Source organism: Diorhabda carinulata, chromosome 1 (genome assembly GCF_026250575.1).
Source record: "Diorhabda carinulata isolate Delta chromosome 1, icDioCari1.1, whole genome shotgun sequence".
Taxonomy (NCBI): domain Eukaryota; kingdom Metazoa; phylum Arthropoda; class Insecta; order Coleoptera; family Chrysomelidae; genus Diorhabda; species Diorhabda carinulata.
In genome coordinates this window covers 36,675,165-36,701,343 of record NC_079460.1, presented here as the reverse complement: position 1 = coordinate 36,701,343, position 26,179 = coordinate 36,675,165, and the positions used below count along the sequence as shown (strand labels likewise).

At 32.6% G+C, this 26,179-nt stretch overlaps 1 protein-coding gene across 1 annotated transcript; it reads right to left on the bottom strand.

Moving 5' to 3' along the window:
* Positions 1–21,717: 21,717 nt before the first annotated feature.
* LOC130892165 (general odorant-binding protein lush-like) lies at positions 21,718–25,865 on the bottom strand. The gene is made up of 7 exons (XM_057797386.1): positions 25,744–25,865; positions 25,612–25,687; positions 23,787–23,839; positions 22,908–22,943; positions 22,045–22,156; positions 21,862–21,932; positions 21,718–21,804 (listed from the first exon to the last, which is right to left on the bottom strand). Exons 1-7 carry the CDS (start codon positions 25,798–25,800, stop codon positions 21,787–21,789), a joined length of 423 nt encoding a protein of 140 aa, XP_057653369.1. The 5' UTR covers positions 25,801–25,865; the 3' UTR covers positions 21,718–21,786.
* Between the last annotated feature and the right edge of the window lie 314 nt (positions 25,866–26,179).

Here is a 26,179-nt window from a genome sequence, read left to right as displayed (position 1 = left end):
CATATCCAGCATTTCTAAAGTAGTAACATTTATACTATTCATCGTTATTTCACACTTTCTCTCAAAAAGCTTAAAACATTTAAAATATAAGTAGTATATAGGGCTTATCATCTATTTTTCTCAATCTCAATTTTTTTATCTTTTAAAATAAGGGATGCAGCTACTGTCAGTGGTAAGTAATTATGGAAATTTTTTTGAAAAACTACCCAAGTACACAGTATCTTTAAACTTTTATTTCGAGGTACTTCAAAGGTTATTAAGTCCAGGGACTTATGTTTACAACATTTAAAATAAGAGAAATAATTCGGAACTGTTTGATTGTAGAATTTTTGCGTCAAAATAACAATGAATATCAAGAGCATATCAAATGAATGAAATTGTAAAGTATATCAAGGCGAAATATTGAAGGAACCTGCAGGAATATACGATTTATTACCACTACACCAACATTTGCATATACAAAAGTACACTGTCTGGTCCTTCGAACTTTTCATAGGTTCATATCGGTTGGAAAAACCAGACAGTGTAATGGTTAGTGCTGGTGTAGTTTCTTCAGCAGGGTATGATTAAATTAAACTGATTAATAATGAATCTTGTAGTCAGTCCCGAAAATTAGTGACCCATTTGTGAAAAATCTCAAAATTTATGAAACAAACTTTGGAATTACTTGATCAAAAAAATTACTGTACTTTATATTTTTAGGATAAAAGAACATACAAAATTTAAGTGAGTGGAAAACCTGTGAACTTACAGAAAGAGCAGTGCCTATAGGTAAATCAGATATATACCTGTATCCGCACTGTCGTTTCTAGATATTACTCGTTTCCAAGTATTTTGTCAAAAAGGCTTGCTCTGCTGGTATTTGAAAATGTTGTTAGTTATTCTATGAAGAGTAGAGGTGCCCTAATTTATTTTCATCATTCGTGCGGAGTGCGACAAACATGTAATTCATTTAGTATTAAGACATTGGAAACAAAAGTTTGAAGCAGTTGTGTCATTAAGGAAAATATGTGAAATTGAAGAGGAAGACACAATTGATGAGCGAACGACACAGCGTTGATTTAATAGGTGAAGATTGTTCATGCTTACGTCGTCCACCTGGGTGGGATATTGAGGTTACAATGTAAGCAGTACCTAGAAAACCCTATTTAAAATCATTAAGTTAGATCTATAAAAGTTTTCGACTATTGCCACACGAATTAATCGAGAATCATGGGAAAAGACCAGTAGAAGGTGTGTAAACAGTTCCTTGCACTGCCGAAAGTTGTTATTAGACTTGATTGTTTATCTAGACAACCCAAAGAGAGGTCAATTCGAGTGGAAAGTGTAATTATGAAGGTTTAGTGTACTTCGAAATCACTTCAAATGTTCTATCTATCAATGCCGAGGTATATAGTGGACAGCTGATACGAATGTATGAGGTTTTAACGAAGAAATATATAGGTTCAGTTAACCGAAAGCTGATTCTCTTACAACAAGGTAATGCTAAATCACATATTACCAAAGCTACGCGAAATAAAATAGAAGAACTTGGTAATATTGAACTCATACCACATCCAGTATTTAGTCCGAATCTTGCACTGTCAGATTATTACTTATTCAAATCCATGAGAAAAATTTTGAATTCAAAGGAGATGTTGAAAACGCAAGTGTGACATAGAAGCCCCGGAAATGGACCCCTTAAGGAGAGCAAATAGAACGTCAAGCAAATTAATAACAAACAAACAATTATAGAATATATTGAGGAAAAGTAGTTGATTTGGTACGGGCCCGTGCAGAGGATGGTGGAGGAAAGATTGCAAAAAAAGTGGTTCCCACAGGAGAACAATTGAGGGGAGGACCAAAATTATTATTGGAATAAGAAATGTGAAATCAAAAGAACTGCAGATAGGTAAAAATTTGACATTTTGACCTACTTCGGTCTTTATTTTGATAAATGATCTGATGATATATAAATAGATATAAGAATAGGGAATATTATGGTTTTTGTATGATTATTGAATAAAAAAGTGAACATTGGGAACAGACATTATTTATGAGATACCCTCTATAAATTAGAATCGAACATCAGAATTTACGTTAATATACGTTTTCAAAGATGTTTGAAACTTTAAGAGTGTATTCTAGTTGACATACAGATTTTTATTTTCATTTTCTCTTCCAAAACACCCCACTGACTTGTGAATCGACATTCATTTCAGCAATTTCAAGTGTTAACGGCTTTAAACGTTGTTAGGATCATTAGAGTGAATTATTGCCCCCTTTTCTGCGATTATATTTTGATAGAAGAGGGTCTTGCGATGTGTTAGTTTAGATGGGGTTACCTAAATGGAGAAACTGAGCTACTCAAATTGGATTACTTTATGTTTCGTTACATATTCTGATTATAAATTGGTGTTAAACTAGGGATGGAGTCATTATCATTTTATTTCATAATTGAATTACACCCAAATTATATTTAATTTTTCGTTTAAATGTAGTGTGAAAAGCGAAATAAATTTATAATAATTTTGAATATACTCGGTCATCATCACCGCATAGTGAAATTGGTGAAGCTTCAAACCAATGACTTTTATTTTTTAAGATATATAATTTAAGATATTTCTTTTGTACACACATAATTATCAACGGTTAATGTTATTTATTGGATGTAATTTTAGGGAAAATCTAGTTATTTTTGCTTTAACAACCAACCAAATGTCAATGATACCAGCTGACTTATTGGCCTACGTGTGTCAAACTATTTTTTTTCGTCTTCTGTGATAAATTTAACCTTCTTTGACTTGTGATCATGTGGTGAGTCAATCCAAGTTCTTACCATTTTTCTTTTTCAAAGTTCCTTACATGCTTTGGCTTTTTCCGCTGTTCTTCTACATTTTTCCTGTGCTGGGTATTCCTCCACGTACTCCCATTTTGCTCAGATTATTTATTACTTAACTTTCCCATTAGCTTTTGTCGATTACTGGTTTCTGAAACTGATGCAATTTTTACATTGTGGATGTTTTTATATTATCAATGATTGAGAAATCCAACCTATTTTTAATTATAAGATTGTTTTTTTAAATAGTTATTGGCTGTTGAACTAGGTATAGCATAGTAAATAAATGAATTGAACTAATCAGATGAAATTAGAAGCAGTTGCACAATCTAAACAGTAAAAATATGCCAAATTTACAAAATCCCTATCTGCCTAGTATTGAGTTAGGGATGCGAGTGCTAAAGGTTTAAAAAGTGTGATGAAAACCAACAAGCGTTGATATAAGTTTGAGGCTGGCAAGAGATTTTGGTGCCAAGGTCGAGGTAGGAGGGGCACCTTACAAAAATAAAAAATAATAGAGCCCCCTCAAATTATTCCGAAACGAACTTTGAGACAGACGGAAGTTCAGATGGATCGACGATTTAATATGGAGAGTAAGTAATAACGCTCGGAATAAGGAATTCGATCGAGACAGGAAGCTAAGGCCCGCACGTGTCTGTAGCCCCGGTGGAGAAGAAGAAGCTGCTAAATCTAATTTTGACGGCATCAGATTTACCTAAACTATACATCTTTTTTGGTTTAAATTCAACAAATGAATTGTTTGGATACTATTAGCAATATCAAAAATATGTTTTACAAATATTTTTGGTTAATATTCAAAAAAGCTTTTAATTTTAGCCGCGTTTGTTTGTAATTCGCTTTGCATTTTACGTAGTGCAACTTGCTGAATATTAATATTTGCGTGAACCCATAATTGGTTTTGTAGATTGATAGGTAGCCTCTAATAAATTGTTATTAAATTATTTTGGTCAAAGCGATTGTGGACGATTACAAATCGTTGATCAGATAATTTAATTTCATAGAATTTAACGGAGGGAAGAGAACGATTTGAATAAATGCACCATTTATGGCCAGATATAATTGAGTAATTGCCTTTATAGACATTTTGGTCGGACCGATATTGTTTTTGTTATTTTTTATTCAATAAATATTATTGACCAATTATATCATTGTTACGATGGTTTTTAATTATTTCTCTACATATGGTTTTAGTGCTCTTCAATGTATGGATATAAAATCAATCGCTATCAAAAATGATAATAATTAAAAACATAAAAACTGCTATAATATCGATCAATATAAAGGTTGTATACTGTACAAAAATACGTAGAAAAATATATGAATGCACCATGCGAGAGTGGAATGCACACGTCGACAGAACGGGAGAGGATTGGCTGGCAAAAAAGTATTCAAGGAGAAGCCAACCACCAAAAGATGAGTAAGCAGACCTACAAAGAGATGGGCCGAATCATGGATATCAATATTACCATATTGAGACTAAAGAAATTGGAGAATTTAGGGCAAGCCCTATAATAAGTTGAAGAGGAAGATATTTTTAAGTGAATAAACGTATTCTAGAATAATAATTAGACGTTCAGGAGAAATACTATTAATTTACAATTCCATATGAAGATATGTATCACCAAGATCAAAATCTATAACAATAAGTAAAGACATTCCAAGATCGGGACTAAAGACAATGGCGAATACAGGACAAGCCCTAAAATAAGTTGAAGAATAAGATATTTTTAAGTGAATGAACGTATCATAGAATAATAGATGTTCATGAGAAATACTATTTATTCACCTTTTATTTTGATTTGCTTAGTTTTGTAACTAGAATTAAATGTATGGGTATGTAACTTGTTCTCATAATTTTTATAATTATGGATTTATCCTTCTTAAGAGCCCCCATACTTCAACCCTTGAAGCTCATTTGGTCTACGGTACATTCGACATATAATAAGTATAGTACTTATGAAATCCAGTGTAGTTTGAATATATTCCATTTATTCAACATCGCATTTTCATTAAAATCTGAGTACTAGTTCAAAAAAGAATATTTTTAAAAAGTGTGTGTTTTATTGTCATGTAATTTGTATTTTATATTATAATTCGACACCATGTACTATATTAGATTTCTCTAAAGCAGAAAGCCTGATTTCTGCTCAGTTACAATTATTATCCCAAAAACTTTGGCGCAAAATTGTAATGTACGAGAGAAAACTTATTTCAATCCCAAGTTTCTAACAAAATTGTTTTGTGGTTATAACGTTTTCCCACAGAAGAGTGGAATGTCCTGAGAGATTTCATTAAATATTTATCAAAACAAGCTCTGAAGCTCTTTCGCAGTTTATTCAACATCTGGTACATAAACTCGACTCGATATGTGAAATAAATAAAATCCTATAAGAATCTTTACTTGCGGAGTGACATCACATGTTCTTGACGCTAAGAAGCTTTCTGGAGGAAATAGCTTTTCTAACGATGGCAGTAATTTAATGTCATATTCTATTGTGCTGTTTCATTTACCTTCCGTTGAAGATTTTTTAACGTTTCGCACAGATTCTATTTTTGTAGAATAAAAATATATTCGTAGTAGTCAATAGATCCATATTCATGCGAATCCGAAAGAGTGTAATGATTAATTCAAATATTTTGGAATAGGCCAAAATAGTAACAATACCTCAAAAATATATTTCTCTTAAAAGCTTGTTCCGACATGTTTGATGTTTTAACTCGTAGGAATATCTGTGAACGTTCAGTCGCTTAGCTTTTATTCTTCTGTGACTTTGTGCCTACACCTTGGAATTGTTTAGTGACTTTTGTTTGGCACTCACTTCTTCTAAATTCCCATTCTACTCAAAATATTCTTACTTACTCATCACTTACTTAATCCTTATGTCTATTTATATGTTCGAACTCTCTTAGTTGCTTCTCTTCTCTGTATTGTTCTGTAGTTTGTGTATTAAATATTTGCCTGTATGTTCCATTTTTGGTGTGGTCCAATATTGTCTCGTTATCAATTTCCATTGTTTGTGTCTTTCGGTCGTTGTACACGTTTTGGAAATTTCTACTCTCATTTCTCTGGACATTTAACTGTTTCTTTTTAGTGCGTTTGTTGGTGTTTCTGTTATTTCTTTGACCAATTTTCGATCTTTTGTTATATCATCGAGCCAAAGTACTTGAATTCAGATACCACTTATTAATTGAATGAAATTAATGGTTCGTCGGACAGAAGACCTTCAATCCATTGCTTTTGTTTTTATCCTCAATAAATCCATCAAATCTTTAATATTGGATAAATATTTCCAGTAAAGATGGTTTAAAAGTCATATTTTAAATAATCCTAGAATCAAAAATAAAAATTATAGATATATAGGTATGAGTAAGGAAGAAAAGAGTTATACAAGGCTTCAATTAAATTTTTATATTCTCTCCAACTAGACTTTTTGGGGATCGTTTGAAAACGGCGTGAAGTATGAACCTTTGTATCAGAACAGTCAAAGCAGTTTATGATTTGTTACGCGAAAATCTCGAAATCTTGAATTATTGTATTAGATCATTTATGCAGTTCCTCACCATTCAAATATTCTGTTTCCCTTTGATTGCTATCACTACAACTCAACTTTAGATTATTTCTAATACACGTTCAGCATATCCATCATGTTTTTTATATGACTGATAACAGATAACATTATTTATTTTGTAATTTCTCTGCTTCAAGATATATTTTTAAGGCGACCGATCACTGCTTCTGCTATTTCTATTCCTTTCGCATCAATATCCGTGCTTCACAGTGTTTATATTAAAACTAAAAATGAGTGAAATTTCTGGGAAAATGCCCTGTGTAATGTTTATTCATGATAGGAAAGAGTGTAACATACCACAAAACATGCAGAGAAAAAATTGAGCTCTTTACAGCGAGAATGTAATTGATCTTTCTATGTATGCTAAGGCATCGTTGATGCATTCGACATCAACCATTTCGAAATTGGCGATACTTAAACGCAACTAATAAGCCGTTACATAAGAAATTAGTGATAAGAAATGGATTAATGTGGAAATGGTAAATGCAAACTTTCGACTTCGAGGAGTGGTGAAGCTACACAAAGATCAGGAGAAGCTCGGATCGATTACTGATAAGATGCTATGTGTATGGTCAAACTGTAAGGAATGTTTTCTGTTACTAAACGTCAGTTTTTCACTGAAGTAAAGAATTACCCGAAAAATGTCGAAAATCAAGGAAAATTGTGGCACATGTTAGATCTAACAGTGACAAATAGAGAAAGTTAATGAATGTTAATATAATATATAAGGTAATTAACGTTTTGTAAAAATTTTTAAACTCATAGAATTCAATATTCAAAATGACGTTAATAAAAATATTTCTATCTATATTACAAGCTTTAATAATATCAAAAATCACCGGAAATCTTAATTAATTATTTCCCAGACGATGAATACATAAGTATTTGAAAGCTCGGAAAATATATTGAAGTTAGTCCACTTGGTGTTTCCTTTCCACGTTCCCAATAAAAAACCACTCATATATATATTCTAACATATTTCAGTCTCAACTGCGTTAATCGATATTTCGGATTTTGAATGGAGGAAGAACTTATACAATTTAAACTTCAAAATCAGATAAAGAGTAGGATCTTTCAAACAAAAGTCAGATAGCGTTTATTCCACCCTAACAAGTTACTTTTGGGTGGAAATGAGCAAAAATAAAATTAACATAATCTCTTTTAGATACCGACACCAGTCAATCAAACCCATTTATTTTGGAAGTCTCTGATTCCAGGATCGCATTTCCGTTCTAAGATCGGAATGATAAAATGCCTTATAAAAGAAGCCAAACAGAATTACGGCTGTAAAACCGACGTCTAACTTATTCTAGTCTGTTAAGGACACATCATCCTAAATCCTTAACTGTCTCAACGCATTTCAGGACGCCGTTACGCTTTAAGCAAGAAGGACAAGGATTAGGTACGTCAGACGGCTAGATAGGCCTCGGTTTTAACGGCCGTTATGAACTCTCGAGATATTACAAGTTGAAGTGTATGCATGAATTCATGTTTGTAGTTTCTGGAGAGAAATGATTTATGACATATCTCTATCAATCTTTGTTATCTAATAACATTTGGAGGAAAAATACTGGTTGGGACATTTAGGTGATGCGAAGGTACAGTTTATTTGAATCACGCCTTCCGTCTCTCAAAAGTATACAAAATTGGAAAAAAAAACATTGATTTCGTAGACTCCTTTATCATATTTTATCCACACGTATAAAGCATTACTTTATCTAGTGAAATGACTTTATTCCACTAGGCGATTAATCATAAATATAGTCTAAAATCATATTTTGCTGATTTATTGTTATTTTAAAAGTTATTTTGATAGATGTTTCGTTCTTTATCTCGTCATTTTTAACTTTGTCTCTATGAGTCGTAATCTCGCAATTGTCAAAGTTTTTGATATCTAGAATCAGTTGTATATTGTTAGTTCTGTTATATTCTTCTTCCATGCATATCTAGTATCAGCTTTGCGGCTTCTGTTTATTCCTAATATAAATAAAATTCCAAATAGCGTCTTTAAGTTAGATCGTCAAGTTTCTTTGCAATCTCTCTCCCTTGATGCTCTAGTATTTGGTGTGACTTGGGTCTACTAAAACCAAATATGGGTGATTCCATTATAACTGTGATATTCAATGTCCTGTATTGTTTTTTTGTACTAGTCATTAATTAATAATCAATTAATAAAAATTTTGTGTTAATTGAATAATTCTTAAGATATTTAAACATTATTTTTATACAATATAACTTGCCACTTAAAGAAAACTTATACTACATCACTTGAATGTCAGTACCGTGTCATGTCCATTCCTAGAATTTACCGATAAATTATTAATTTTTTTTGTCGTAACAAATGATTTAAACTAATTACCTTATAAATTCTAATGTTTATGATCAAACTGAGGAAAATTGATGCACTTGTTGTTTAATATCTTAAGTTACCATGTCAGTACCGTGGATAAATAAGTCAGTACCGTGGAACTCAAAATCCGACATTTGTGTCTTGCTCGTGATACTTTGAAGTTGTAGTAAATTCCTCTTAGAGTTTTATTTTTACAGTAAAATAGATGAATAATATGCATAAAAAAGTTAGAAAAGTTAAATTTTAAAATCTTGAAATTTTGAATACAAAAAATCACAGTTAGAACGGAATCACCCATATATCGTTTTTTTGCCCTGCCTTAAAAAATTCATCAAAAATTCAAAAATTTATAAATAAAATGAATAATAGTTATTGGGAAAATAGACTTGGGACAGTGAATTTAACCAACGCTTATAGTGAGAAAGGGTGAATTGATGCTTTCAATACACATACATGCAAGTATTAAGAAAATGTGAAACTTATCAAATTCCAATAGATGCATCATGAAATTCATGGAAAATGCATTCCTATTATGAAATGTTTCTCAACATATTCTTTCGAACCACTGTGAAACAATTACGTTTTCCTAGCAACATTTATTTTATGTTTATTGGTGAGTATGAAAGGAGTTTCAAATACGTAATTCCGTTACAAAACAAAACGTTAATATACATATTGAATGTAGCAATGCCAAAGCGTGTTCAGCTTACAAAGCTCGCTAAAATCCAGCTTTGATCTCCAAGAAGTAAATCCCAAACCTTTCTATTTTACTGCAACCACCAATGCTTTGAAAAGTCGCAGCCGGTCGTATTATATTTACTCTAACAGAATATAATTTATCGGAGTTGAGAAAGTTACACACTATTGTTTACGAAACAATCCTTAGGGGGAATAGGATACATTTTTTGAAAGTGGGATTGGGCACTTTCGCTACAGTTTTTTTTATTGATAACAATTTGCATTGTCCAAATTAAAATTGGGGGTACTCGACTTATTTTATTATTCCATAATTTTAAACTGTTGTATATAGTCTTTGTAAGGCAGATATTTTTAATCCCATTGATAGCAAACGCCGTACAATAACGTGCAACAGTTGGGTTGAAAAAATTGATGGCTAGCATAAAAAAAATCTTTTTTTTTTAGTAAAGAATTTGATTTTATTATTCTATATAGTTGCCATCGAGGACGATACAACGATTATAGCAGTCATTTGTCGATACCATTTTTATAGTACGACTTGTCTTCAGCCTCAAAATAGGTTTCAGTTTCGGCGTTAACTTCTTCATAGGTGCAAAATTTCTATCCATTGATCATCCTCTTGAGGTCTGAGAACAAGAAAAAGTCATTGGGGGCCAGATCTGGAGAATACAGCACATGCGGAATCAATTCGAATTCCAATTCAGGCAATTTTGCCATCGTTTGCATTGATTTATGACACGGTGCATTGCATAGATAAAACAAATGGGGCCTTTCTCCGCAATTTCGTGCTTCAAACGTTTTAATAACGCTATGTACAGTCGCTGTTTATGTTTTTTCTTTGGAGTCCACTCGGCTGACTGTCTATTGGACTTTTTTCTTGTTTTCATCGGTGCTAACTTCTTTGAGGGATCCACTGCATGTCTTGTCCTTGGCGCTCATTTTGACCCGTTTAAACTTAGCAAACTTCTTCTAAACAGATTTTTCTGGAGCAAGGTTTAGTTAGTTTTTTGTTTCAATTTCAATAATATCTTGTCATTTTTGGCTTTCCATTTTGTTTTTTTTTGTATTATTATTGGATTTGGAAAATAAAAGGTAGGTTTTCTATACAGTTGATTGGGGTATTCCAAGTTATTCACTAGCTTTATTGTTACACTCGCTTGGACTAGGAATAAAACTTTGGTTATTATGTCTGACATCGTCCTCAGACATACGCAGTCTGTATCTCCTTTTTCTTAAAACGCACTTTCAGTCGTTTGGAATTGCTTAAACCAATGGTTTTTTTAGTTGATGGTCAATATAGAAATTCATACCAAACGCCTCCGGATGGACTACAAGTTATAACTCTTTTTTTAAGAACTCAAGCACGCACAAAACCTTGAGTTCCGAACATTTATATTATATTAAAAATACTTGTAGTCCTCATATTTTCATGGCTACAAAGATTGTTAATTTTTTTGTTTATACTTCAATAGATACGAATTTTTAAAAATAAGTTCATCTGTGTATATTTGAAATAATGCGCTGACAATGTATATGTAATTAGTTTTCTTATATAATACGTTCATTTATAATGTAATACCTGGGAGAGACGGTAACAAGTAAAGGAGACGAAATTAAAGAATTCGTCAAGAGGTTGGAAAGAGGCAATAAAACAATTGGAGCTCTAGGAAACTCATTAAGGTCCACGGATATCTCAAGGGCAAGGAAGCTAAGAATTTCCAGGACAGTTATACAACCTACGATGTTATATGGCAGTGAATGCTGGGTCATGAATAAGAAAGAGGAAAACAGGCTAAATGCTTGGGATAGAGGAGTGTTGATAAAATTTTTTAGAGGGATACGAGTGGAATGGAGAAGAAGAACTAATGTAGAGATTTAAAGGTTATATGGTCAGGCAGGGATCGGCTCTATAGTAAGGCAAAAAAACTGCGTTGGTTGGGGCATATAGCGAGAATGGAAGAAAACTGGTGGGTAAAGAGATAGATCCTTAACAAGTAGAGCAGACTGAAAAAGAAGAAGAGGATATCAACGTAGAAAAAGGCTAGATGCATCTCTCTCTCTTCTCTACTATGCATTTAGCCTGTTTTCATCTCTCTTATTCATGACCCAGCATTGAGATTCTTTGGTTAGGTTGATAGGTTTCCTAGAGCTGCAATTTTTTTATTACCTCTTGTCAATCTCTTGTCGAATTCTATAATTTGGTTCACGTTAATTGCTAATGTCACTCTTCTTAGGTTTTCAAACTATTGTACTCTATCCAACCGGAACTTCTTGTTTTGCTCTGTTGTGATTTTTAATTACAAGATCTCTTAATAGCAATTCCATTTGATTTGGTGAATTTCACTCACAAATGTTCACTTTGTTCATAATTTTGGAGGATTAACAGTCACACGGAAGAAAAAAAGGTTAGTTTTGGTTAGTGGTAGCCATTATGTAATAGCTAGAGTGTCAAATGACGTACAATAATATTCGTCGTATGCAACTTGCACATCCTGGGTTTTTCACATTTTCACATTCTTATCTTTGTAGCCCAGTTTTCTATTAAACTATTTATTGTGATCTTGACATCATATAATTGAGTTAAATTATAGAAATAAATTCTCAAAAAAAAGTTTTGAGTATTGACGATATTGCCCGTTATATGTTTTTTTCTTTATTGTGTATATAATAAAATTGCCCGTACAAACTTCATTCATAAATTCACGTGAAACATTCTGAAGTTGAATAAAACAATAATCTAATAGTGGCCATTGTGTAAAACTTTATGAATATGGAATTGTAGTTTACGAACTATTGTTTCAGGTAAAATTGTGTTTTGCTATGAAGTTTTAGCAGGGATTCTTCTTTTTGTTTATTCAATCAACACCTAAATATTAGAATAGAACAAAATGTAAATAGTTTTTTAATAGCACTCTTAATGAACTATTTACTTTGTACTAGCTGTAAATGTAATGTAAAGAGTAGTAGCTTTAAAATCTTAACCTTTTAAAATTATTCTACAAAAAATTTGTCATAAATTCCTCCTGAAATACATTTTGTGTTCACACATTGAGTTTTGTTTTAACTTGAAAAACAAAGAAACAGATGATAACATGGTTTTAGCTTCATATGCAATAACTGATCTAATTCCTATTCTGTATATTTTCAGCTCAACTCTTTACTCTTTAGAAACCTCACATGCTTCCAGTACGCTCTATTTGCCCATCTGATTATGTCCGTCACTTCTATGCTTCTATTATTTGCTTCGCTCATTGTCATACCCAAGTACTTGAAATTCTTTACTCTTTGGAATTGATATATTCCCACAATAATCTCTTTCTCTTTATTTGTCCCTCTCCTAGTCCCCAACATGTGATTTGTTTTTTGAACATTCACCTCCATTTCCCCGGAATTTTTCGTCAACTACACTAAGCTTTTCTTATCCCCTGCCATAAGCGCAAGGTCAGCAGCATATTCTACTATCTGCGTGCTGTTCGAGATAAAGTCTCTCCCACATCTATCTCATCTATTACTCCGTCTATTGCGATATTGAACAGAGTCTTTGAGAGAGCGTCCTCCTGTCTAATACCTCTTTGTACTTGAACACCTTTGTCTGTCCATCCTCTGTCAAGATTTTGGCATTGTTTTGTTCATCGTCATATTTAACAATTTAATAAGTTTTGAAGAGATTCCCTTATTTCTCATCGCCTGCTCTATGCTTTTCCATTATCAAAAGCCTTTTTGAAGTTCACAAACATTACATGCAGGTCCATTCCTTTTGCACTGTTTGTGACAACACATGCACTGCGTCTTTTGTTGACTTGCCGGCTTTGAAACCCTGTTGATAGTCTCCGAGTTTTTCTTCAATATATCTCTTATGAGTGTGCTCAGAATTTTGTAAGTTGTGTTCAAGAAAGTGATTGAATTATAAATGTCGCATAGTTTGGGGTGTCCCTTTTTCAGGATTGGAATGGTCAGTCTCATATTCCATTCTATGGACATATTGTTCTTTTTCCATATTTGCTTGATAATATCGTAGATTTTTGTTATTAGACTTTCTCCTCCATTCTTTATTCATTCATATGTAATATTATCTAGTCCCGGTGCTTTCCTCTGTCTCAGCCGGCCAACTACTTCAAGATATTTTTCACATGATGTTACCTCTTTGTTATCATATTCATCGTTTCCTATTACTTGCTTTCGCGTTTTTTTTTCGCAATTTCGAAACTCATGCAACATTAATATTTTAAAACAATAAATAGAATTTGATTTTCCATTGTAAGTTGTGATTTCAGAGCAGAAGTCCAATATTTCAACTTCAACTTATTATTTATTTAGGATTCAATATAATTTGACTTATGTGTTTGATTCAGTGAAGCTGTTGTGTCAATATAGTGTCAAGTAGTCAATATAACCTGTAGAAACAAAATTGATGATTTTCTTTCTTTTCCCTACCTGTGTTTAAGGTGAAATTCCATCAGAAATTTTTGGGTACGTGTTGGTAATAGATTATAATCAAGTTATGTGTAGTGTAACGAAATTCGAAATATAATAAGAGAATACTTCTGGAACAAACCTAGTCACTGAGCTTTCATAACAGTAAAATCGATTTATGGGTTTAGTTGAGAAACTCTTTGTCCCTTTCAAGTAATTCGACAAAGAATAATGATAGCTAGGCCATAAACCGTACCTACGGAAATTAGAGAATTTCGCAGACCTTTCAAATATTATTTTTAAAACGAATTTTGTCTTTGTCAGATAGAGTTTTGTTCCAATTCATTTATCGATAAGCTATTCCCATTGTCAGTAGCCTATCAAATTAAATATCTATAGAGAAAATGAGGCTTGCCGTTATTTCATAGTCGTTTCTTCGCCCTAAAAAACGATTCTAATTGAGGAAGCGTTAAAAGAAAAAGAAAGAGAAGGGAAAAATTAATACGCAAATAAAGGGCAAATGAATCCCGTACAATTCCGAATCAATTTCCCAACACAGTTGGTCATTGGAAGTTGGTAATTGCTTTACACTAACCTCATTTTTAACCCCCTACCCACAATTCATTTTGACTAATGGAGGGTCGATACAGACGAAGAATATTTATGGAAAATCATTAACCGCAATTCATGATTGTCTGTGCCGGTTGTCGCGCTTCAAGTAATATTCATTTTAAATAGGTGAGGTACAAAAAAGGGTAACAATTTAGGAAGGTATCCATTTTTGTTAATTGGTATGAAAAGAAATTGAGCCGAACCATATCTATAAATTTTCCAAAATTTAAAATTTGTTTATTCCTCTCACTTAGAAAAATACTCCTAGCGAATACTATAGTAGTTTTTTAAATTAAATTTAATATTTTTTTTTGTGTCTCTCTGATCTTTCCTGAAAGTGCTTACATAAAAGTTTTTTTCTATTTTTTTAGTAATTTGGCCATGTTATAATTAATATAAAAATTTCACCCCATGTTGTGCTGTTTCTTAGAAAAATAGTTTTCCAAAAGTTCTTCCTGGATGGTATATTCTCTCCATTTTGTTGTTAAATCGGTCCAGTTTCATTTTATATAATCGGTTTATTAGTACTGATTTATTTTTTTTTTGCACTTTCAGGGATGTGGAAAAACAATGTGAGAATTGTCTAAGATTCTTCTAGTATTTTTCTATATTAACTAATTGCATTGTTTCTGTAGGGAAGGTTAATCTAGTGAAAATGAACCATTTCTATATTATGAAATCCTTCCATATAAAAATCTTTAAATGTCAACATCACTTGTCGGTAGAAAGGACTACATTAAACTGACTGACTTCGATTTTGTGAGACGATAATAATTAGTTCATCTATATAACTATAACTCAAACAATTCGTATGTATAATCACCAGCACTATACTAATAATCCAATTCTATTTTAAGCCGAATTAGTCTCATATAGCTAGTTTTTACGGTTCATTCATTTTCTATAGTAAGTTAAGTTTATCTGAAACACTATTATATATGGATAAAGTTTCATGAAACTCCAAAAACTGCGGCTTCTTCTGAATATTCGATACATCACCAGAGCGCTACACTAACTGGGAAGACACGCTCGTGCGCTTTACGCAGCGACAGGGTTGAAGCTGAAAATTTCGAAGAGAACATTTCAGTAGAAGTATCTCATAATAATTTTAATTATTACAAAAATAATCCCCTACATTGAATATTTGAGAACTTTATTCATGCAATGCTCAAAGTATACATATGTATAGTTCTGGGTGATATACACGCTGCGACCCAAATAATATTTGGTGTCTCCGTTTCTTACTGTCGAACTATGGATCTATTATTTTCATTCCTTTTAAAAAGTTAAGGATGTGGGATGGATCTCGCTGACAAAGATCTCCATTTAATATTTCATACGCTCCCAGTTCTAATTCTCTGGAATTCCATAGTCTTTAACAAGTTTAACCGGCTTTAGGTGTCCATTGAGGCAGCCATCACTATCAGAAGGGATCAGGTCTTAGGATGCCCATACTTTAGCAAGTATGCCGACTATTTCATTTTCCTCTACTCCATGCGTTACGGAACCCATTGGAGGGTAACTTTATTCTTCTTGCCAAGCTCAATCAACTTGTGCAGGCTTTCTGGTGCATGTCGTTCTGGGCTCATACACTACTATTCAAATTCTGTTAAACATTTTGGAGCTATCTGTCTCTTTTTGATAGCATGTATGTTAATTTCTAGTGTAGTAGTGCTTTGCTACTATGAACTTCTACAGAATAGTTTTAAGGTGAATTTTCTTCCAATTCTATACAAATCATACATAGACAGTTTACATAATCAAAATTTCTCATCTAATATAATTTTTTTTTCTGTTTAAACTGATGTTTATTTAATAAGTTGAGGCGTATAACCATAACCGTATGTTGAAAATTTTCTTGTATATCATAGAATAAATCTAGAAGAATGTTTTAAAAAAATGCTCTTTCTTAGAGTTGAATTGTTGGAGACTCAAAAATTTTTCGAAAAATTATGAACTCTCAGTTTCAATAAACTTTACAACTGACATTGATACACGTACGTGTTTGCAACCAATACACTTTGCTAAAAAAGAACGGAAAAGTTATATTAACAACAAAAAATCGTGCCTAGTAGAGTGCGACTTAGTGTGAATGTTTTCACGAAAAATTGAGACTTCCGACGCCCGACAAAGCAACGTCTGGTAGTAACGGGACAGGCCTGAATAATGAACTAGTGACCGCTAATTAGGACTAGCCTTTGGGATAGCCCCGACACCTGCCAATGAGAGCTCTACTTAATTTATGGATGTGCTACACCCAAAGCACCGAATAAGATTTTTGCACAGTATGTCGCAGTATATTTAAACCGGAAGTTATTACCCTGTGCTTTCAAATTAGTTTTAGGAATAGAAACAATCCCTAAATTTGTTTTTTTAACTTCTTAACGACTAATTCAAAGTGACTCTTTTAATAGTAACAGAGGGATATTTCCTAGATAAACTTATAGAATAATAATCAGCTCACTAAACTTTGTAACTGGATCCATCAATAAACCCAACCAACGTAATTATGAGCAAATCTAACAATTTGATTAGATCAGTCATTTTGTTAGTTTATATGAAGTGTGGTCTACGATTTTTGCTATGGATGAAATGAAGAATACTGAACAAACATTATCAAACAACCACTAAGTTTACCTGATATGCTTTCTACAAAGTTTTTATATTCCCAAAAATCTACCACCAATTTTTACCAATCGACAGTTAAAAGTACCCGTTCAAAACACAATAGTTTGCGATATTTTTTCTACATTAAATATAGAATTGATTCATTAGATGCAGTTTCGTTATGCTATAATTTTTGAAAATAGCGGTAAATGTCACCTTGACCTTGACCTTCGTTTACAAAAGTAAACGAAAAGAAAATACACGTCATTATGATATGAATCGCCATACCTCTCAAGAACGCTGCATCATGAGTTTAGACGTCGGCGTCGTCCAGTATCACTAGGTGAAAACTCACCGTTTTAGGTAAAACAAGAGTTGATGTTAGATCAAGGCGGTTCTGGTGAAGTTTTCCGACAAATGAGGGACCATACATCAGCTGAAATATGAATTGTATCTGCAAAATTCACTTTTTTAAAACAATTTTATTAACTACAACACCATAACAAAAATTAAATTCAGGCAGACTAATTTCTACAATTTTGGTTTGATAGATTCATATGAAAACTATTGATGCCTCAATATCGAATGTCGATCGTACTATGACGCATGACGTTCGTATACAGTACGTACTGTAATTGCTGCTAGCCGTCGACACTCATTCTGGTGGTGCCGTCATCATAGGTGCTGTCATAATAGGAGAAAGGAGGATACTGCATGACTTATAATCGAAATTCTGAGTGCTACATATCTTGGTTGTCAAATTTCGTGTTTTGTTGATTTTCTATACCTTGTTAGATTACCCGATTCGAGCGTTATAAATGTCTTGAGGGCCACAAAGAAAATATTTGCAAACGCAAGTTTGCTGTCATAGAATATGAGGTAAAAAATTTTGCGTCAACTATTCACAGATAAAAAAGGTGTCGGAATGAAAGTGTAGCACCATTCAAAAATATTTTACATAAAAATTTATTTATGAACTTCTGGAATCGTTTGGTGTATCCTAATATATTATTCATTTTTCTTTCTCGAAAATTTCTTTTTTGAACAATACTGGCCTTTCTATCGGTCAACTGCTTGTAATTTGTAGCAGTTTTACTTTTTTCTTGGGCGTTTTAAACTGAAAATGGGTTCAAGACATTGAAAAGTTTTCTACTGGGAGGAAGTAAGACAAACTTTGTAGCGATGTTGAGATTGCAATTAATACTTCTTTCATGAAAATGAAAATAAAATTAGATTTAAAAAAGTTTTGGGTATCCGGAATAACTTGGATATTGTTGTATATTCTACAGAGGAAGTGGAATTTAACATTAAAACGAAGTAATATTTCAAAAGAATGAATATAAAGAATTGTCTGACCGGCATCAAAAACTTCACAAATATAGTCGAACTTTGTGTTCAAACCAATTTACTGTTTTTGCATATTTCAATGCTTTTAGAAACTTGCTACTCAAAAATATTTGAATGAGAACTATTTACTTTCATAAATCAAAACTATAGGTTACAAGACGATACCTAAAATTTTTATTCAATTGAATATACCTATTTAAAAGCACTTTGTCTTCATAGCCTCCAATGTTGCCATAATAACTTTTTCTATACAGGACGCCCTTTGAATTGAAATAGTCTGGTGAAGCACGACGGCAAAAGTATGAATATTAAACGATGCAGCAACCATTCTTAGACAATAAGAAGCGCTCCAACGATCTGGGACTATATTTTACTATTCCCTTAAAGTCGGAAACAACAAATCGGGATGATTAAACTATTTGTTTTTCTCTCCCCTCAGATTTATCACGTGAACCCAATATAACTCTTTAGTCTTTCTTCTTCCTTTGCCTTATCATATTCTAACCCTCATTTTTTTAATGTACATGGATCGTCGGTGAATAATGTCCAATCAATGGGCGGTGTCGGACTTTGTTGTACTGTGCCGAATTGGTCTGATGCAACTTCTCTTTATTTTGCCGAGCACTTTTTGTTCTTCTGAACTTCGGGGGCAACACTGCTCCTGTCAACAGGCACCTGTTATTTGTTCCTATTAAAAATTTGAGCCGTTTAGTATGTGCTCGAGAGTCCGTGATTTGAGAAAAAATGGGAAAAAGTGAGTTTCGTGTGCTCATTAAGCGTTTTTTCCAGAATTTTGTGGATAACAGGCTTAATATTACCAATAGCATTAATCTCCAGGGACACATATTCACTGTTACATTATGGGCTTCATTTTCTGTCACAACATCGTCTTACAAAATAATAATTACAATTTCTGACTATTGAGAAATTGAAAAAATCGCCACTTCCGCATGTTTTCGTAGCAGATGACGCACTTCCTTTGCAGTGTCATATGCCATATCCATTGAACAGTAAAGGATCAATGAGAATTCATAACGATAGACTTTTCAGAGCAAGAAGAATTTTGGAAAATGCTTTTGGTGTTCTTCTTGCTCCAGCACTCTTAAATTTAATAGCTTTAGCTGCCTGTTGTTTGCTGTTATTTGTTAGCACAAAAATATATTGCTCCTGAGGGTACATTTGATCAAGAAAATCTAGACACGGGGGAGTAATACCAGGAAGCTGGAGAAACATGTTACCGTTGACGAAACAAGGCTGTTATAACTGCTCAAATAACTCAAGAGAAATGAGAGAAGAGTTTCGAGAATATGTTGATAGCCATCAAGGAGAAGAGACATGGCAGTATAAACTAATGTAAAATCATCGAATGAACTAAATATTTTTTTTACCTACCGTTTCTATATTTCCTAATAGATGCAAATATCATGCAATAAATGTCAGATGTGAACTGACACTCTGCATTCAGTCAATAAAAAGTTTTTAGCACTAGGACAATGCAAAGGGATATACATGTGCAGATTATATGGCAAAAATCCTTGTTTAAGGCTACGATTTGCACTCTCACCTACCTTTTTCTGCATATTTTGCTCCTAGTACACAATTTATTGCTGTTTTTGAATTTGAGAAGTGGCTTGGTGAAAGAGATTTTACTGCATGCATAAAGATTATTTTGGTGGGAAGGATGGAAAAATAAAATGATTTTTGTCTATAAACCTGTGTTTTATTAAATACTTCACGGAATTATTGACCTACTGTCCTAATTACGTATGCTAACCAACACTTGTTTCAAGGTATTGTTTATGTGTATGATTCACATAAAATGGAAGAGAGAATTTTTTTCAAATCATGGAAAATTATTGGATTTTGGAATCTATAGTTTCCCTACCAAAAAATAACCAGATAAAATAAATAGATAATACGTACAATTGTACGAGACTAACAATTGTACTCTAGGTTTTCAATACATGTGGATGAAAAAGACAATTAGAATAAGAGAATAATATTTTCAAGTAGAATTGGATAGTTACTAAGATGATAACTAACAAATCAAAAGAAACCCAGTGAAAATCTTGAATTTCTCTCTTTCATTCGTAGGTATTATTTCTACAGACCAATCCAGAGATCTAACAGGTGTAATAAATCAGTTGGACGAAGCCGTCCGAAATGGAAAAACGCTTAATTCTCAAATAATATTTTTTTCTGGCAGATTCATTACTCTGGTAACGCCTCAGTATTTTCTATAGTTTTATCGTTTTCTTTACCTGGTATACTACGCAAACTGTTTAGTATTAGAGATCTCTATAAAAAGTGCAGAAAATAAATCGTTGATTTACTCACTGAAAATTAGATAATAATAAAATATAGCTATGAAATAACATAACTGACACTGTGAAATTATTATGTTTTGAATTTATACAAGTTTGTGCAACATAATGCTTTCGAATGGTTGAGTCGGTTGGTCGACCGGATTTTGATTTATTCAGTATTGATCCGGTTTCTTAAACCTTCCGGACCTATTTTCTAAGCAGTCGAGTGCCTGGTGCATCATTTAAGTGACGATCATTACGAATATTTTAGAAATTTCTTCTTGCTACAGTCGCCAAATTACCGTTTTTGTAAAACTCACGCAGACACAACGCACGGGCCGCTCCCGAGAAACGCTCTATAAGGACATTGCTGCGCAATGAGCAATACAAAGATGAATTTTCTTTTGAGACACCTTATATTTATTATTATAGGCATAGTTATTATATTATTATTATTGTTTCAACATATGGGTTTTTGTTGACAAGATTGGTTGATGTATTTTTCTTCCGTTTATTCTTTTGTCATTTTTTTTCAAATCCGACACTGCATAGATTTATCAATTTATGCTTCATATTCTAGGTGTTCACAGTTATTACTATAACATCTGCCATAAAATTAGAGGAAGGGGTTAACAATGTGTCAGTAGTTTATTTCTTTTTGCATTTGATCTGATTTTGGTTTTCTTGTTTTGTTGGAATTTCAATTTCTCTTAGTATTTCCAATGCCATCTTTATCTATTGTTCAAAGCTGCTCAGATCTGTGTATGGTTATATCTAATATAACCTCAAATATATAGAAATTCAGACAAATTCTAATTTACTGTTCAATTCAACGTGAAAAATTACTTATAATTTTCATGAATAAAATCACATTTTGCTGTACGATTTGTTTTATATTTTAAGGCATTTATGCATCTACGTTGGTTTAAACCTGTTTTGGAAAGGTATGATAAGGAAACTACAAATTTTTTTTGTAATGATTTTAATCATATCTTGATTACCTTCATCAGCTTTATATTATTTCAATTTGAAGGTCTCTCCGAATTAGGGAAGAAAATATTTCTGAAAAATATAATAAAAGAGGTTTTTTGTATCAATTATTGGACTTCGGATTTATACCTGTGGATTGCAAAAGTACATGCATTTTGCAAGTTCGTATGCTGCTGTACATTTTTCGTTCAACGAAACGACTAAAACCAAGATAAGAATAAATGAAAATACCGTAACGGTGGAAGTTCTCAATATAAATACAATAGTACCTTGCTAGGTACTGATTTTTTATTATATTGCAGAATATTGTACCTGCATCTCGGCATTGATCGGTACATTGTTGTGCAGAGTCTCTGTACCTTTCTGGTAGCTCACCTAATTGGTTCATTGCAGCTTCGTAATTTAGTGTATTGTTTTTATTTATCTAGAAAGACAAAAAAAGATGACTAAACTCAATAACAAAATTTTGTACAGGTTCATTATTGAAAGTCCCGCGCCCGCCTCGTTGGCGAAACTATAGATCGGGTTAGCAGTTTTGCCGACTAGACCGTTGTAGAAAGAGTAGCTGATAAGATGCATTCCTGGGGAACACCAGTGTTGACCTCAGATCCTTCTTAAGTGTATGTATCATTGGTGGCTTGAATGGATCGGTCTGTGAGAAAGCTACTAAGCCAGTCGATAAATGAGGATAATAGATTTAATTAGAAAGTTGGCATGCCAGAACCTGTCAATAGCCTTCGATATTTCTCTATAGCTGTAGTTTATACGTTGAGGGCATAGTCAGGAAGTTTCTGCATTCATATTTAACGAAAGCCGTTGATGATATTGATGATATCTTTTTTTTGTTTTTGGTGTGGGTTGAACTTTCCAATTTGCAGGGTAGAGATGTTCCATCAGGACCAGTGGCTATGTCTAGTTCAAGATAGTCGTAATTCTGAGTCCAAACTCAGAATATTTACACCTATTATCAAATTAAAATAATTTTCTGTATTTTAAAACCTCCTCACTAAATTAATTTTTTTCTTTAATTAGTTGTATCTCAAGGTTCCAAACCAGCAACTCGATTATGCAAAATATATTTATACCATACTTAAGCTATGGTTGGATTTCCAATTATAGTAATTAAGGAGAATGTCGTTCATTTCATGATAATGTTCTAAAAATGTTTTACTCACCAATTTATATGAGTTGAGGGCACAATACATATAACACTGAAAAATAAATATTATCAATGGTAAAGAAATTACATAATGATACAGCAAATAAGCTTTTTGTCTACCAATTGGCAAATTTTTTCTTTAACATGATGACTTACTCATATTTTGGATATTTAAGAGGATCTACTTTAGGCGTCACCAAGATATTGATGATCTATTTTACCGAGGGGCCAAGTAGATGTTGGGATACTTGGTGCACGTGGTGCACATTTTTTTTTAGATTAAGGATTTCGCATGTCACAAGTTACTTTCAAATTTGATATTTTCAAGGCCTACTGGTACTACTGTAAAATAGCACGAAACATACTCGTTTAGTTCAAGAATGTTCATTCACAGCGAACTTCAATTATAGAGATCCAAAATTAACCTGTTTAGATTAAAGACTAAGGAAAGAAATTAGTCTTTTACTTTGGAGCCAGCTACTTGACTATTGTGACTAGCTTCTTGTGAATGTGCCTTCAGTTCTGTCACGAATATGAGTTCCAGAATAGTTTTTTTTTGTGATACATCTCTAAAATTCACTGAAACTACAAAATATTATTTCATAAATTCATTTTTCATTCAAGTTTTTTTGTATTTGCTAGTTCTTTATCCATAGTGTAACTACATTCGATTGAATAAACATGCTGCTATTAATAAAAATGCTCCGATTTTCATTTTATTTACAAAACTCACCTACATTTCCTGATCATATTTTTTAAAAAATTGCTTGTAGAGCTATTAATCTCAAAGAAATAAAAAATGAACGTTTTTCTCCGATAAAAGGTCGAAATAAATTCATAAAGGATATTACATTCCTAGAGAAGTTTAAATAAAGTATGTGTTATTGATATTTACCATAGCAGTGTGATCAACATCCCAATCTCCTTTGTGCATTTTCTCAATGTCCTCTGAAATGGAAAAGGCGCTTTTGGGTTAGATGATCTGAGATTTTCTAATACCGTTGGGAAGGTTTCATATTGACCGAGAATAGAGCAAGTAGTTTTTCATTTTTGTATCAAAATATTTTAAGAAGTAGGTCAATTTCCTAACAATATTTTGTACAATGCAACACGTTTTCCTTAAATCAGAAATATTATGTATGCATTTGAGCAATCATTTAAACACCTTCTTCCTATTAAGCTTTTGATGATTGGAGAAACTATAATAAAGCTCAAATATAAACATAATTTCCAAATTTTTGAGAATTTTGAGAATTGTAACCAAGTTGTATCAAGGTAAGAAAAATTAGGAGTCAGTAGCTAGTTGTGATATATACAGTATGTTCACAAAGTAACATAATTTGCTAATATTTCTGTTTCTCTTAGGTTTAGAGAAAATTGATAAAAACTATCAAATAATTTAGGATGTCCGCATAAGTCGATTAAACGTAAATATAGTACACCGTTACATTAAAATAACAAATTTGTATAAGTATGTTTTCGGTTTTTTATAATCTATTACGGTTAAGACCGCATAATTCTACATTTAATACACTTCTATGGTAACAGGAAAGAATAACTATTCTTAATAAGAGAGACTCAATAAACTATATAATGATCCAAATCGCAAACAAACTACCAAAACTGCAGTTGGAGAATTGCAAGAGGGTAGATGCAGACTCTCATTTTAGGAGTAAGATTGTCTTTTTCGATGAAGCCACGTTTATGTTAAATGATGTGTTGTTTCTACAATAAGAAACGCAGTTAGTAATAACATTCGCTTAGAGTCTTATCATACTAGCGGTTTGCGAGCGCCTGCGGAGCGGAGCAGGCTCGCAACGAATGCGTCGCGAACATGCCGCAGCTGGCAGAAATTCAAAGTTTTCGTCGCGTGTTTGTAGCGCACAATACACTAATTAACAAAATGGATTCCGAGGAGGAAACACTACTGGTGGCTTTGTGTATTTCGAAGATACCGGAGACGAAAACGAAAGCATCGACGAATTTAGGAGGACTCATTATCAATAATTTGAATAGAAGAGAGCGACTACTTTGTTTTGTTTTGCAAATGAATAAAAAATAAACCAAAAAAATTTCATACTTACGTGCGAAGACACACATTTAAGATTATCAGGGACACCTAAAGAAAGGCTCGTAATTACTATAAGGTATGTTTTTAACATTAAAAAATTACACAGTACATAATGGCGTCCACATTGCTATTCGTGCGCTCGCGTCGTGATCGTTGCGCGCCAGCTTCGCTTTGAAGACGCTCCCAATCCGCTAGTATGATAAGGCCCTCAGTGATGCTGTTCGTTATTACTAAAATAAAGGTTTTTAGAACAGATGGAGTGGAAGAAGGGACATCACATAATGGACTGCTAGCTTTCCAGATTTATCGTATCTAGACTTTTTTTTGGTGATATCTAAAGTCCATTATATACAAAACTTAATAATCGATAAGAAATATGAGTAAAATACTGAGGACGTCTTAAGACAAATCAACAATTAATGTGTAACAGAAGAAAAACAATTTTGTAAAAAAAACTTGTACATGAACATATATGTACATATTTCCAGCTATAATATGAGCGGTTTCTTATTGGGAACTTGGCAATTAGTTAATTCACAATCCACATTGGTGTTTCATTGCCACGTTCCCAATATGAAACCGCTTATATATATATATATATATATATATATATATATATTTTTATAAAGAAGTTATTTGAAAATCTTACCAGATGTGGCTTTGGTTTTTTGCAGACACATATTAGTAACCAATTTAACAGCTGCTTTCATCTGTTTCTCGTTCATCTATAAAATGTATAAAAATTCAGCATCTAATCTCTGTTAACAATAATTCAACTTACCCCTATAATACTAATTACTGCAGACGCAAGTAATAGAATGAATAAAAATGATTTCATATTAATAATTTCGATTTCGCAATTGAAGCAACAAAATCTGATAAAAAAATGAATAAAAATCGTCAACCGTCGTCTATTTTAACTATACTTCAGACCTGAAAAACTCCTAAATAGAAAATTACAAATTGATGATGAGAGATGCATAATTAACGAAAAAGTCCTTGTGAAGGTAAAGTAACCAGTTATTAGTAGACAAACTGAAAATAAAAGGTGCTTATTTCAATAATTACTGTTTGTAAAGGCGAATTCAGAGATTTTTATAATCACGTCAAGATTTTAATAACAGTTTGTTCAGGTAAGCTTTTATTTTCCAAGAAACATTCGAAAATATTATTTTAGATTTTATGATGCAGATATACTCGATTGAATCAAAAGATGA